Here is a 16,545-nt window from a genome sequence, read left to right on the forward strand (position 1 = left end):
TATTCGCCAAAATAAATAATGGCACCTTTTACGATTTAGCTTTATACGCCGAATATTTCTTTTAGCGTGAAAATCTATAAAGAGTCCGAACGAATGAAATTGTCACGAGGCGGTTTAATCCGACAGTTGGTAGAACTTACATCAACTTTGAAGCACATTAGTTTTCTGTAACTCAAGTACTTTAAAAACCGCCGTATTGAACAATATGCATGTATTTGATTTAAGCTCAAAACGAGGGTGTAAATCTACGACTTACAAATGATAACCCGAATGGTTTAGGGCTGTAAATACAGCAAGATCTTCCATAAACTGAACAATTTTTGAGCGAGTAAATTGTAGTTAAAATAGAGGTGATGCAAATTAAAGAGATATGCTTCATTGAAATATTTTCATTTGCGTAATGATAAAGGTGACTTAAAAGGCTTCCAAACATTATTTTTACACGTATCTGTCACAATCTGACACCTGTCGATTAGAGAGCGCGTAAATTAACAAATAGATTCCAAGTTGCCGTGCGTCTGTTCAGTAATAGATCACAGATGACGTCAAAATGTGGTAAGAACAAAAAAGTGGCACACGAGGCGCAGCTGAGTGTGTCACTGATGTTCATAAGCGAGAACCAATCAGAATGCGTGCATAACTGAGCTTATTATATAAATAAAAATGAAAACACATGTACACTATTGAAAAACGACGAAACTAGTTTGGCAAGGACTGTTGCCACAATGTTTTCTTCAAAAACAGTCAATGATCTTACGGAAAGTATTATTCACTCTCATCGACAAGTAATTAATGTACGAAGATTTACCTCTGTTCATTGAGTAAACGGCGAGGAAAGCAATTGTAAGTAAATTCAAATTTTTTATTTTGAAGTTATGAAAGTTTGCTCGTTTGTTTACTGCAATGGCGTGTGTAAATCTAGTCTTTCCTCCACAAAAACTAAATTCGAATGATACACTCCAACGAGACACAACGGAATTTCATGCGGCCTTTTTTCATTGAGTTCCTCCAGTTTCTGTTGTGCAATTTACGGTACAAATGTCTAAATTAAATGGACTTGGAAAGACTCACCGAGGGCGTACATTTGTTGTTGAACTGAAATTAAAACTTCGCTCACCCTTTCACTACGAACAAATTGTTTGAGAAAATTCAGATATTAAATGCATGAAAGTTCCATCGATTAGTTCTACTGTAACAAACTACCTCACGTTTGAACTTTTTAAGTACTTTTTGTGAACGATAAAAATTAATTGCGGACGGTTCTTAGGCCGCTTGTCAACCAACGTAATGACACTGTTGCTTATACAAAAAGGTCATTCTGAAACCAATATTTTTCCGTCCACCAAAGTGATTTGAGAGAGAGAAAAGAGAGGATTAATAAGTTATTAATTTATCGGTTTGAGGTAGTGACCGACGTTTTTGCTTAAAAATACTGCCCAGCCGGAAAAACGAGATCTGTTTATGAAAAATGGCACCGAATTTAAGGATGTACTCGGCGACTCACGAAAGCTTTATCGTGGCCCGTGGGCAGAGATAGGAAAATACTGACCGGTTAAAGAGCCAATCAGATTGCAGGATTGGTTACCGCGCCCTCTAAAAAAAAAAATAGATATCATATGCCCTCCCTTTTCGACTGATCTGCCTTCAAAAAAGCTTATCAGATGAACAAGCCTAAGGTAAAAAGGAAATTTACTCACCGTACCGTGTTTACGAGATGCAGTGAAGCTTTGAAGCTTTCGCCACCAAACAGAGAAAAACACTGTTCTTTTACACTGTTGTCTCGTCTTCAAACCTCAAGCTTGCAGACAAGACAACATCGTAAATGACCAGAGTTTAAGTTCATGATCTTTTTAGTTAAGAAGTTAGGAATCATTATAAACAAATAAAGAAGCCTCCACAGTGCTCTGTTCTTTTGTAAAGCGCGAAAGAAGCAGCTAAAGCATGAAAAATAGGCTAGGGGGAAACACGAGACATGCTTCCCTACTTCTTGAGTGGCGTAAGCTAGAATGAACAAATTGGAATTCTTGTTGATATAGTTCAAATAATTTGATTGGTTGAATAAGAATGACCTTGTCAAAATGTTTAAACATCAAAGCTCACAAACCATCAGAGTCTACAAACTGAAAGAGTTCAGCGGGTTATAATTCATCACCTGTGCTTGTTGTTTTTCAGTTTAAAAACAGGATCTGAAAGCGAAATGTGTATTGAAATCCGGTCGAATTGCGACCCATGAAAACCTGCTCGTCGTCAGAATGACAAATGAAGAAGGTGTTTCAGAAGCCTTGTAGCTGGTACTTAAAAGACTGTTGCGTTGGCTTTTTTTTCTGTGAATAAACGAGAGTCGAATTGATAGGAAGATGCGGATTGCTCGAGGTGAAAGCGTCAGGCAAACTCAACTGCAGTCTCTTTGGGAGTTTTAGAGAAAAGATGACTTCTTTGAAATGCAAAATTTATGTCTAACCCGTTACAATCAACACATGTTTGTGCGTATTATTTAGCTGCATAAATAATGATTTTCCAGAGAGAATAACGGACAAGGAAGTAAGTCATAATAATGAACTGAATCGAATGGCACAAGACAAATCCAAATATGAAAACAATAACATGGTAAAATCAGACAACCGTGATCAAATTAGCAACTATTTAGCGCTCAAACTCATCAGGTGGCAACTATATCCAGATCGGCATAAAGAAGGTGGAAGATAAAAAAAAAAGAAGAATCAAACTTACTTCGGCGGTGAAACGCACAATGCATAGCGGTATAAACCCAGAGAGGTCTTCAAAAGGTAGCTTGTAGCCTACCGAAACGATAGCGGAACAACTAGCACAGCTAAGAAATTGCGGTCGCAATAACAATGTTATCTCTTTTACAAGTTTCACGCTTGCAGACGAGATTACACTGTAAATGAGCGGAGTTCAAGTTCGGACAGACAAACATGTTCAACACCTTATACTCAATAAATAAAGAAGCCTCCACTTTGTTCTGTCCTATTGTAAAGCAAGAAGAAAGTGGCTAGAACACGGGAAAAGATTAGGGAAATTACAAGACGTGGTGAAATGTTTTTCCTACTTTGTGAGTAGCATAAGCCAATCAGAATCCTTGTTAGAATAGTGCAAATAATTTGGTTGGTTGGAAAAGACTGATGTTGTCAAAATGTCAAACCACTCAAGTTCACAAAATGAAATAGTGTAGTGAGGTTCGAAACTTTTTTGAAGTTTTTCAGTCTACAAACAAAAACTGAAAATGAAATGTTCTGTGAAATCTAGTCGCATGACGGCTCATGAAAACCTGCTCGTTTTTAAAACGACCGGATGTGCTATACTCTAACTACCACACAAGACTTTTCACCAAAAATGAAAACTATGTCTTAAGACACATCCTTCACGAGCCAAAAATATTGCATGACTTCCTGAAGCATGCTCCTGAATAGCTCACACCTGCTTGTTCTGTGAATAGATAAATAAATTAAGACATATTTTTGAAAGGACTCAGAGTAAAAGTTCCGTAAATTACAATCCCGAATTTGCGAATTTTCGAAGGCTTGCTGCCTTCGAAAGAGTGTATAGAAACTTGATATCAAAATTAATCAGAAAACTGCTCAGGACAATGTGCAACACAATTCTACAGAAGCATTTGAATGACGTTTCCCACCTCTTTAAAAGATTTCGTTTATTTGCCCTTTTTCAAGGGAAAATCTCGCAACGAAAGGTAAAAATTTGTCTTGCCATAGAGGACAAAATCACGATAGAATTTGAGAAATGGGGCTCCTTAGTCCAATTTAACTGTGTAGAATGGTGTTAAATGGTTTTACCAGACTAAATAACCGTCAAAAAGGTTTCCGTGACGGTCGGCTCCATAGTTAAAAAAGAATCAAGTTGATAAACGTCTGAATACCTTAATTAGAGACTAAACAACGCTTACAACTGTTTACTTATTCAGAAATGTGACGTAACTCTTTTATCAGTAGATTATCCTGCAGGGAACTGATGAAACCACTGGCTGCTCAAGCTAGTGATATGAGCTTGAATAAATAGGCTACTTATTATCGACATTATTACGGAACTTACAAATCGATTGTGCGGCAAATGCGCTTTGAAGCTGAACACGTGTCTACGTATCTTTCCATGTGCAGTTAGATTTTAACTGGCTTTCGTCTAAACAAAAAAAATGTTCAGTCTGGGCGCTCGATCAAGTGTAGTTCTCTGACTGTTTTCTGAATCGTCCTAATAGTGAGGCTATTGAGTAGCTTATTTGATAAAAGAAAAATGTCGTGTCGTGAGCGTCAACCGCCTGCAAATAAACAGGCGTTATTTTGGAATCAGCTTTAAAGTGTTCTCGGCCATGATCTTTGTGTTCAGGGAACTTCAACTGTAGTCAGATAAAACAACGATTCCCCATGATTCATGTTGTTACTGAACAACAAAGCACACTATTGTACTGATAGGTTACCCACACAACTTATGTTGTGTAAAGCGCAAATCTTCAAAATCCCTTTCGTCATGAATTTCTCGCAACTATATTTGTTTATCATCTTTCACTTTTCCATTAGCCCCCGTGACCACCTGTTTGCGAATCTTGAAGTCGACATGATTGTAATTACAATAACACCACCACGTGGAAAGGGAACGTGATAGTTGATTTCCCATTTTTTAATTTCAACATGGCACTACTGATACGATGTGCTGAAATATCTCTTGCACAAAAATACAGAACATCGGGTAACACGTAGAGGACAGTTTAAGTCTACATCACACCCACAACTCAGTCTGTAATATCCTCCCTTTTAGATTGGATCTCAGGCTTGAAAGTAATATGTGTCGAAAACAAATTGAGTAAGGGGCACGAAGGAAGGGGTTGACACCGAAAAAGTCATGAGACATTCTAAAGATCAGTAAAGCATTAATAGGGTAAATGGGTTGGGAAACGGTATATAGACTTCAGTATTAATCTAAAGATTTAGATATTGCCCTAACATTTTTTCCTTAGGAAATCAAGTTTCGTAATATTTAGAGGATGAACTTTTTCCGAAGGTGTCCAATAGAATTTGCATCCCTGGGGAATTGACGCACTCTGAACCCGAAATTTGTTGTTATCAGATGAGAGGGGGTTGAGATTCGAAACTTTTCACATGGAAATGTGACAGTGGGTTTAGGAATTTGAGGAAGAGCGGAATGGGAAATGATAAAATAACCGTCATTTTAAAAAGCAGGTGGCAAGAGTTACACAGACTCTTTCGTGGTTTTGCGGTCGAAGTGAAGTTTCGTTTTAATAAGCGCGACTCTAAGCTTATCTCCATTTCTAGTGTTATATCTGAATTCTTAAGCAACATACGATTTTAAATTGACAGAGAAGGTAATCTATTGGTTGAGTGAAAGGGCCTCTAACTTCTACCAGAATCGGAATAAACTTTTAAAGACAATCAAGATGACGGAATTGGGGAGTGTTTTGTCAGGCAACGACAACGATTGGTCGGGAAAAAGATCTTGAAACATCCTGTGGTAAAAATCTGGTATCAATTCTCGAAAGAAGGGCAGTTGTCTCCCTAAGAATACGATGAAACTCCCAAAAACTGAGATAGTAAAGTTCGCTTTTTCAGAATTATTAATGCAACTTTGATTTAGGTGATAAGCGGGAGAGACGCTTTAGTTGACGATGACAATGTTGCGTTGATGCAGCACCCTTGAAAAAGTCCTATCGACAGCAATCACGACATGTACTTCTGAACCCTAAATTTTCTCTGAGACAATTTTTTTAAAGGTCGTAATAAAGTCTTCATTATTATCCTTAAATTCAATAGTTGATAGCATTGGCATCAAATTTAGGGCATTTTCATTTTTCTTACATTTCTTCAATACAAATCAAGAACTGAAAACGCTGTTGGTAAACGTTTGAAACTCATATACATGAAAAAAAAAATCGGTGGTAGGCTAACTCTATCTTGGATTCTAATATACCGTAATTGAACTTGCCTGAATGTAATGAAGAATAGCGCGTTTTGTTGACCCATGCACCTTTAGTAAATCCACCCAAAAATTATGAAAATAATATTATTAGACGTGGAGCGAACTTACCTTATATTTCAACTGTACAAACGTAAAGCTAAGGCAACTTCTGAAACAGATCAGAAACGAACAGAGTTAGCACCACCGGAAAGATCAGAGTCTTCTTTCAAACAGATCGAGTAGGCGCTCGTTTGCTAAATACAAGGCTACAGCAATTGTTCTTGTGTTGAAATTTTCGCATAAAGCGTGGGTCGTGACCATAAATTAATAAGCATTAGCTTTCCCCGTTATAATTTTATCGCCAACAGTAGACTACTTATTGTAATTACAAATGCAGAACTTCGTAGAGAAGAATGAGAACGCGTCCTTAAAACCAGCCGATTCAACGGCAGATAATAGTTTTTCATTTTTTTTCCTTTCAAAAAACAGCGCTGTCCCGCTGAGTTTGTTTACATAACATAATAACTGAATCCACATCTCGTTTCGACTTCCTGTCCGTTAAAGTCTATTAAAGACGTTATCTTTTTAATGTAAACGAAGCACAGTTTTATGCAACCACAATCTTATCAAACTAGTTCTAAATATTTTTAAGAGTCTGAGCCTTTCATTTATCGGGAAAAATCGCTTTTAAAAGTTATTTCATGCTGTATATGTTATGGTAAATGTGCCGCCATAAATGACCTGAAAGCATTTTAGACTAATTTCGAAATAATTTTTTTATCATACAGACTGTATTTATTTGAACGTTTTTATTCCTCAAGATGTACGCGTTACAGTACTAAAGACTGTTGAAACATTGTTTATGTCATAAATCTTTCTTTTTAATTTCATCACAGGGGTTTGAGCCTCGTACATAGTTTTTCTGTACATGACAAAGCTTTGGGTAGTAAGCACAGTAGTAAGGTATAGTTTTAAGGTTATCACGACGCTACTATCACAAGTCTTAACAGGGAGTGGAATTTGATGAGCACAAAACAGAGGAGTAAAGCTACAAAGGTTTTCCATGTTCTCTGCTTGTAAAAGGTTTCAATTAGGGCATTTCTTCTGCCACAACATGATAATCATGTGCGTACTATGAATGCAATACAACCAGAAAGCTTTCCGTCTTTTCTGCTTTGTTGTTAGGTTGAAAGCATCTTCCTTCCCTGGCAAGATAAAGGTGCGATTCAGAAAGTACAACTAAGATTTTTTCTGTCTTTTATGCATGGCTGGAAGATTCAAAGAATTTCCCTCCCTTCGAGTTCTAAAATTGCGTTTTCAACAAAGAAGATACAAGCAAAATTATTTTCGTCTTTGTTCTGTTTTATTGGAGCGTAGAAAGTAATGATGAAGATATATGCACCCCCACTTAGTTCCACGATTGTCCTGAAATATAATTAGAGAAAAATATTGGAATTGGTGTAGTCTAGGCGATTTGCGCTAATCACTAGGAACCACAATGACAGGATGTTTTTAGGTTCGAATGGCAAAGTTAAACGCGCATGGCACGTAACTATAGCCCAACCAAGATAGACTCAAGTTCTAAAAAAAAAATAAGAGATAAATCCTACGTTCAGCCTCTATTGTTCTGGTTTGAAATTGGTTTCCAAACTGACTAATCATTTTAGTCATCATCTGTAAAAAAAAAAACCGGAAATTCTACATCAATTATCTAATTGTTTTGGGTAAATTCGAAAAATAAAAGATGCTGCGGTCTCTTTTGGTTTCTCTTTTAGCTTTTTTTCTGAGCGAAAGTTTTGAGTCTTTTCCTTCTCTAAGGAAGCCAACTGCAAGTTAAGTCACTTTATAAAACGCGGTGGTTAATCTAAGAGGAATACGCCTAACTTCACCATCTTGAAGGTGCGGAGATTTTAATCGCCGCAAGAAAGGCTTGACTCATATCTGGAGACGTCCCCGAAAAACAAACCTTCTTTTCAACGTACACTTTCTTTCTCTTTTGGCCGACTCATATTAGGCTAAATAGCGTAACACAGTTTTTACTAGGGCTGTCGGTAGTTGCTGCAGTGTTTTAATGTGGTGTCCTAAAAAATCCTGGAATGAACGAGTTCCTCCAGTTGTGTGGTGTCCCTCCCATTCGAAGGTAATATCGTAAAAGATTCGCTGGATCCCAGTTCTGCTCTTGGTTATAGGTAAGACCCAAGTACAACATTCGGATAATGAGCAAGTCAAGGATAAAACTTTGTGATTGATTATGAACCATTTAAATCATAAGGTGCAAGAGTGAATGATATCCTTCCTTAATCACACCCATCCGTTACTGAGGAAACATCATGCAAATTATACAGAGCGCAAGCTATTCCTCAAAGCTTGAGAAATTTTTAACACTCAATAGCTAAAACTACCAACAAGATTTAGGTTACTTCTCAATTTATTTTTATCATTTGATCAGCAAGAGAATATAATCTCTTGTGACTAGCTAAAACAAAAAGAAATCGGCTGTTATTTTGTGAAAAAAAAATTTTAAACTCAACTTTAAAACCTAGACTCTCCTCTTCCCATCAAACAAAATTTTATTAATTTGAATTGGTTTTTTTTAGTGATTTGATCAGGAGAACAATTTTATTTACAGATAGATCCGTGAATACAATTTCATAAGAGAAGATTTCTGAAAACTACGTTATTCAGTTATTAAATTCGTATTTCAACCTTCGTCGGAAAGGTTGCAATTTCTTGTGATCATAAGAACCGTTAAGACGATTTCACTGCCTTCCTCTTACACCAGAAGCTACGAGGACAATCGCTCTTCTCGGTGGCTGCATGGATAATGCTTCTCTTCTTTTTACACCAGTATCCAGGGGGACAGGCTGAGTCATCTTCTTGCTCCGTTTGGGCGCACACGAAATCGCGTGGGCAGCTTCGTTTGGACACAAGATCAATCGACCGCTTCTTGCGGCACCAGTATCCCGGCGGACAGGAGTCAATGGAACGAGACTGACTGATCTCATCCCTGCACCAATACCTAGAAAATGTCACAAAACGCTGACTGAGTGTACTGGATCGAAAGGTGGGGAAGGCCCACAAAAAAGGCTTTAACAGACAACCAGCTAAGGTGAAAACAAACTGCTCCACGAAAAATACATCAAAATAAGTTTATTGGATAGAGTAAAATCGTCAAATTTTCTATACTGGAGCATCCTCCCTCGGACTCTCCCGCGCAAAAGATCAAGTGGTCATTTGTAGAACACCACGACTGGTGTATTCTTTGTGTTCCTCGCATTAAAAATTTGTATAAGCGGGCCTGGTGTAGTTGAAAAAATTTTCCATGTGTCAAAAAAATAAACTTAAGCATGTTTTAAGACGCCATAGCCTTCACTTATGACATTTTCACAGTTAAGCACGAAATTCATCTAAAGAAAGTTTGTGTAAGACGGAAGAGCACCCCTTCGGTTAACAAAGTTTTCATTGCGCATGTGACTTCACGACTACCATCAATTTATCATAAACTACACAGCTGGGGGACATAATAAATTTATCATGAAGTGGACATATTCTTGACGTAAAGCAAATTTCCAGTAAAGAAGCTTCTAAATAACGATTCAAGATCAGTTTGAATTGCGTAAGGAAAATTGAATGCCCGCGCTAGCATTAAATTGGATGTGAATTTCTGCAAATAGCGTGAAGAGGGAAGAGTGCAGAATTTCGAGTCAATTCCAAAGTCAACTGACCATTCGCTCTTCTCACTCAACTTGTGGGTTTTGAAAAATGGGATCCATGCCTTAATCTAAACTACTCGTACTCACTCGGCTGCGCAGTTCTTTGGGTCAGTTGGTTGATCGAGGACCAGTTCGCTTCTTCTGCACCAGTATCCTGGCGGACAACTTGAAGTGCTTCGTTTAGATCGGCAAATAAATCCTCTTGGACACTCACTAGAATCAAACTCGCGCTTTTTCTTACACCAATATCCCGGAGGACATGTTGATGAATAATCGTCTTGAAGTTCAGCGGTCTTTTCGGCCGCAGCGCTGGTTGTGAACTCCACGAAAATACCCAACAAAAGGGCTAAATATGTAACTTGTTGCCACATTCCTGTTGAGAAAAAAATAAGCGACGAAAATGTGTCATTTTTTTTTTTTTTTTTTCACCGTTGTTGGTTCTGCTGCTTGCCTGCAAAGGAGCTTGCTCTTAATATAATTGATCAAGATGGTGTCTCCCTTTATACCTCCCATACTTTTTTATTCATCTGTTGTTTTTATCTGTTTCCTCTCTAATTTTTAGACCATCATGAAAATTAACCCAGAAGTCGGTCCATCAATCAATATTTAAACCGGCCTTTTACAACCCAACAGCGGTCAGCGGTCAGCTTATTCTCCATACTGTTTTCAACACATTTCCTTTGATACTGTCAAGGAGAATTTGTTCGACGATCAAAGCTTCTTTGGCTACCGATCGTGTCCCTTGTTCTCCTGACCTTATTGTTTGATTCAGATGTGATAATGTAAAGAGAAATTAGATACTAGTCAGTGTTAGGGGTTAATTCTCGGCATCCTTAAGCATTCGCTGTCATTGTTTTTGTTTACTCTTCCCTTTTAAGTCTTCTGACGCATTCTATGTTTATTCATTGTGTCCTCCTCTGATTGGCCGATATTTTTAGTTTTTGTTAGGTACCAGAAGCACCCGTCATGGCCTTCCTCAGGACCGACCATGTCTATTGTAGCACTAAGTCTCATAGAGTTTTCGCCTTCTCTCGCCTTAGCTTGTGGCAAATGAGTTACGCTAACCGCGCAACTAATTATTTCCAAACTCATCTACAAGAGATCAGCTCTTGATCCTTAAGACGTACTATTTTGCTGAAAATCATCATTCCTAATATCACTTAGTGTCACTTTCGCTTCCTCTGTTGCTTTAGTGGGAGCTGAAGGTGATTTCCGTACTGTTTATGAAATGTTTACAGAGAGCGCTTTCTATGACATGATCAAAGATATCCTTAGCAAACAAATTACCAAAAAAATTTTCTCATGTCTCCCCTGAATCCGACTGGCCTCGTAATTTCCTTTTCGCTTAATTGTTAAAGTCGACTTCTTCTTCATTTCATTTTATTTTTTTCTTTTTCGCTTTTAGAATGTTGGAATCTCGTTGCGATCTTTACTCACACGTCCAAAAATAGTTAGTGCATTCTATCTATGGAAAAATATACCTTTCTTTCACGTTATTCGATTTTTATCTATTATTTGAACCTTTTCCTAGATGATGAATTCTTTTGAGTCGTATCAAAAGGAAAATGACTCTGAACTGATAGGAGAGCTACATAAGTCTGGATTATAAAAAAAAGAAAAATTCACGTAGGCTTTTCAAAAAAATGTCCTTCAAGTCGTATTCGCGAAGAAGAAAACTAATGATACATTCATATTTTTCAGTATTCAACAGTTCCTTTTCATTTTCTAAACAGAGAATAAACAGCTGAAACAAGAAAGAACAGATCTATTTACTGAAGAATGAAATCTTTTGTTCCATTTCGTATTTTCGGGGCGAATTGTCTAGTACTCTCACCCACAGTCTTTTTTGATACCTCGTTGGAACAAAAACGCACTCTATTCCTCCGTTCTTATCTGAAAAGATTCCTCAATAAAAGCCATTTTGTCTCGTATTAGATGATTTCCTGGGAGCAAAACATTGTCTCTCTTTAGGGTGTGTAAAATAAAGCGAAACTGCGAATTTAATAATGAATCAGATCTGAGAGCAAATTATATCCCTCGAGGCCCGTTAAAACAGAAAATTTTCGAAGCGAGGTTCAATAACAAATTATCCACCATTGAATTCGCGTGATTTTATCACACACGTCAACTTGGATTAGAAAAAATGCAAAAATGCAAAAATATGCAGATAAATCTCCAAAAGACAAATTGTGAGGGCAGATTGAATGGGTTTAATTAAACAAGCTAAACATGATACTGTAAGCGTTTAACAAGATACTTAATTGAATTCTTACTTTTTACGCATTTACAAAGAAGAGAAATTTCCTTATTCTGTCTGTAATATGTCGATCAAAGAACATTGAGCAGGGATTAAAATGCATTTTTCCGAAGGATATTCAATTAATGTTGAAGGAATGCTTGTGAAATTGTTTTTGTCAATTCAGTTGACTCCACATTGAGCATAAAAATAGAACGAATAAATATATCTTTTTGTCGAGTTTTAAAGTCGTTTATCTTTAGCCTTAGTTTACACACAATTTTTAAAGATAATTCTGCTTTACAAATGATCTTCTGCAGATCTTTAAGAAGGATCTCACACTGAGATTTTGAGCAAATCAAACAATACTTTCGTACAAAACAAATTTCTCTAAAACAACGGGTTACAATACAAAAGTAAGGTTTCCTTTGTATCACTTTTTATCGGAATTATCATTACAGAGCGAAATAAATTAAAAAAATAAGCAACTTGGCATGCTGATCAAAAGATTCTTCACATCAGTAGAAGTCAAAAAGCTCAAACTCTTTAGCAAAGAGGGCAGCGTTTACGAAATTTCATACAGTTTTTCACAAAAAAAAAGTCAGACACAGGATAGCCGCAGTAAGAATTAAACAATATTCAAATTTGAAAGTTATGTTCTCTCGTGGTTTCGCACAGAGAAAAAGAGAACTAATTCTCTATTTGGAATCGTTAACATGACAAACAGCCACAGCAGGCAAAATGCACCTAGTCGCAAAACGAAATTATATTAGACCTGTTAAGCATTCAAGCAGGGAAGACCTTTACTCACCTTTATATACGTATAAAAATGGAGAAATTATGTACTGTGTTCCAAGACAAGCAGTATGAAAATGAAGAAAAATTACCCGTTTAAATTTGCGGATCTTGCCGCAAGTCCTACGATGTTGGCCTTCAAACTGAACACATCGCTTTATAGTCCCAAGGCTAATTGTGGGTGTTTTAATGAAGTGTTTGTCTTCGTCAATGATAGGATATCCGAAGCTAATCTAGACACGCAGATCGATTGTTTGAATTGGGTAATTTGTTATTGAATCTCGAATCCGCATCCTCTTGAACGTGATACAATGCCACAGTCTGAGTAAACATTTAGCCGGGCAAGGATCGATTTTAATTAGCGCGTGGTACGATATTTCCGGAAATCGAACTAACAATGAAATGAAATGCTATTTAATTCATTCCAACCATCACTTAAACCCTCAATCACCCGTGAAAATGAGATTTGTTATCTCGGCTAAATGAAGGCGGTTTCAAACGCACTACTTCTATTGCCATTTTCATTCCAATTCAAAGGGCGATCATGTTAAAATCCATTCTAACCATTCGAAGGAGGATGGTATTCTAACGACGAAAATAAATCTGTTCAATTTAAGGAGGGAAGCAATTGTTGAAATGATATTGAAAAAGCCATTATCTTGATTTAACAATAATAATTGGCTTTTTTTTATCAATGATTGGTTTAACGTAGGGCAAAAAAAAAACACTAAACCTGTACATTAGGCCTATCTGCCTGAAAATCTATTTTCCTTCAATACAGAAGCCATATTGACTTCTCCTACGTTTCATAGCATTCAGCGATTTCTACAGAAAATTTCCAATACAAAGTTAATAGTAAGAGGTGATTCGCACGGATTTTCTCGAACATCTTTTGGAAGAATCTTCCTGCATGATGGAAGGTGCCTCGCAATTTTTCCTTTTTTGCGAAATTTCCTTCTTAGAAACGAGGATACTCTGGCCGATTAGCCATTGTTGTAAAGGTAGTAATGATCTACTCTGATAATGCTATAGAATATGATTTTAAATGGACATTTATCCCACGCTCACAATAGTATTAAAAGCATTTGGCGAACTCAATAAACTTCTGCTTGCGAAATGCGCCGTTTTATCTTCAGAAAAACAAAGCGTAGACCTATATTACTTTCATGGGTAATTCTAAATCGTATCATATCTTCATCGTTCTATCACAATGTCTCTTTCAGTGCTCCAAATCACTCCAATACTGTTAGACAAATTATTTTCATCATTTAAGTTTTTGAAAGTACATTGATATCAGAGAAGGTAACGTTATTGTAACCGACCATGTCGTTGTTGCCCTTGCTGGTCATGTTTCTAAAGAAAGCTCTGAAAAAATCTGAATCGGATACCACGGAGATTTTAGTTTGCAATCAATACTTTTTCCCAAAATGACTATTGCAACAGCATGAATAGAAACAGAAATGTCAGCTGAAATTAATCGAAAAGAAATTCAATTAAGGAATGATATTTAAGGTAAGGAAATTACACCAAACACAACCCAAATTCGAAGCATCGAAACAGATTAGGTTTAGGAGAAAATATAGCAGCTGATATATCGTGAGAACGTGTTTTATAACTAGTCCAAAATTCTTCAAGGAAAGTGACATAAATCTTATAAACTGAAAATTAAATCATTTAGTGAACAATTTAGCAAACCTTTGTTTGGAGAAAGTGATTTCTCCACAATAATTAGTTTTAGTTATTGAAACACTCGAGTCGAAGGGTAATTTTCTTAAAATCGTTTACAACTAACACACTGTTAAAATGTCGTTCATCCAAGCAAGCTTTTCAGAGAAGCCATTAGCGAATTTCTTTTTCGTTTTTTCGTAGATTTAGGTGTTCCAAAACGGTCGGCACCGAATCTAGGTGAACTGAGAGATCAAGACAAACTGTGTCGCCGCTTTCTAAGTTTGAATTCAAAAGCAGACTGGTGCAAAAACAGTGGTTTTCGGGAAGGAGAAAATCGATTAAAACTGTATCCATAGCTTTGTAGAGAAAACTTTATACAAATAAACTCGTGTTCGATAGAAAAACTTAGAATTCCAGTTTTCATCCGATCATGCAAGGTATCTCTACCAAAACTCTCTTTGAACAAAACAACCTGAAACCAGGTGTTGATCAACTATCATTGATGACAACTCGTAGAAACAAGAAGTCGACTGCTGGTAGAACTGAGATAAAAAAAACAAATCACTTCTCATCAATTTATCAAGGAAATTAGTCGTTTTCAGTGCCAATCATGAAATCAGTTTAAAGACATCCAACGGAAATAAAAACGTTGGCGTTCTTGACATATTAACCGTCGGAAAGATTTGGAAGAATGGTAAATACGGGGTGGTACACACTTAAGAAAAAATTGGCAGAAACACAATGTATTATCAAGTTTTACTCTCTATTTCTCAAAGAGCTGACTACTTCTTTCGATTAAACAATGTGTGCGAAACAATAAGTTAACAAATACGTCCTCCACCAAGCACGGAAATGATGAAAGGAAGAAACACTTTTGTGCGCACAACGATGACGCTTATCTTGCCCAAATTCTGCAGGAAAAATATTTTATTTTCTACATTATCTCAGATCGTAACGAGGAATTACGCCGAAAGATGCTGCAACCTAGTGCTTGTGTTGCCTAAGAAGGGCGTGGCAGAATATTGAGTCTCGCGATCTTACGCAAAACATGTCATCAAGATCGCGTTCGGGAAAAGGTCATGTTACAGGACTTTATTTAAACAGCTTCCCACCTTTTCTTTATTCCAAATAGAATGTGGACACACTGGATATGACTGCAAAGAAGTTTGATTGCGCCAAAGACATTTTGGAAAAATTGAGCTAAGGTATACGCTCAGTCAACTGGATGGGCTCTCACCATGTATATAAAACGCCTGACCGCCTCTCTTTAGTTCAAGCTTATACAGACTGTTAGAATTGGCAACAGCACCATCTGGAACCATCATGCAATACATACCTTTAAAAATTTTACTTACACTCAATGAGATCGATTAACATTTACCAAGATCACCCTTGATTAACTACATTTACAGCAAAGGGGTTGATAAACGTCGTAAATCAATTTAAACCGAAAGGGTATTAGTGTGCGAATTTTACACTAGAACACCTGTTCATTACCTTAGTCTCCCTTAGAATGGTCTCTCTTCTTTACTGATTTTCTTTTTCTTCCTTTCCTTGTTGAATTGAACTGATCAACGAACGCAGCAAGTGAAACTGTACTGTAGATCTAAAACCTATCATTCACGAAAATCTGAAGACGGTAAATATGATCGGCAAAGGAGGACTAAAGCAGCCAGCACTTGCCGCGCTTTTGCTGATCCGCACTTTTGTCAGCCTTGCGGATCACTCAAGAGAGATGTCGCAAACGGCCTCAAAAGGATGAAAAATCACACAGGAAAAGAGTCAGGCTTCGGATTTGTCACCTTTCTTTGTAGATGGCGCGGTGACCTGAAATCAGTCATGCCGCTGTAGGCGATTGCTAAATGCTTGTGTGAACAAGAATGCCATTTGTCGTTTCTCGTTTACTTGCCAAAAAGCTGGCGCTGACAACCCAGTTCTTCATTAAACGTAGGGTGATAATGATGACCCCCCACAAAAAAACCGTCGATTACGTTCACCAGTGACACTTTATCCTCTCCTGCTTCAACGAAATGGTGCAGGGTGAAAAACTATTGATTTAGATCGAACTAAAACCTTTTTCCTGAATCGGTCGGTTAGATTTGATTCTGTTTCATTTGCGCGGTGAAACTCGAGACTATATTACAAATTTGGAATTTCTCTCGAACAAAATTCACGCCCAAGTATTTTTGT

The 16,545-nt window shown here is 37.1% G+C and overlaps 2 protein-coding genes across 3 annotated transcripts in view; both read right to left on the minus strand.

Moving 5' to 3' along the window:
- The window catches only part of LOC113683524 (uncharacterized), an 18,919-nt gene extending 12,449 nt beyond the window's left edge, over nucleotides 1-6,470 (minus strand). The window contains exon 1 of one of the 2 annotated variants that reach the window (XM_027200777.2): nucleotides 6,073-6,470. Coding sequence is in view for 1 of the 2 variants with exons in the window: in XM_089204146.1 (XP_089060272.1) it covers nucleotides 2,731-2,755 (25 nt within the window). In the remaining variant the exon portion in view is untranslated. Of the gene's footprint in view, nucleotides 1-2,730; nucleotides 3,045-6,072 lie in introns of those variants that run through there. The other variant, XM_089204146.1, reaches the window with a different exon arrangement.
- Nucleotides 6,471-8,353: 1,883 nt separating this feature from the next.
- Nucleotides 8,354-12,890, minus strand: LOC113683563 (uncharacterized). The gene is made up of 3 exons (XM_027200819.2): nucleotides 12,704-12,890; nucleotides 9,744-10,029; nucleotides 8,354-8,962 (listed from the first exon to the last, which is right to left on the minus strand). Exons 2-3 carry the CDS (start codon nucleotides 10,025-10,027, stop codon nucleotides 8,692-8,694), a joined length of 555 nt encoding a protein of 184 aa, XP_027056620.1. The 5' UTR covers nucleotides 10,028-10,029; nucleotides 12,704-12,890; the 3' UTR covers nucleotides 8,354-8,691.
- Between the last annotated feature and the right edge of the window lie 3,655 nt (nucleotides 12,891-16,545).

The sequence above is a fragment of the Pocillopora damicornis genome, chromosome 4, assembly GCF_964200805.1.
Source record: "Pocillopora damicornis chromosome 4, jaPocDami1.2, whole genome shotgun sequence".
Taxonomy (NCBI): domain Eukaryota; kingdom Metazoa; phylum Cnidaria; class Anthozoa; order Scleractinia; family Pocilloporidae; genus Pocillopora; species Pocillopora damicornis.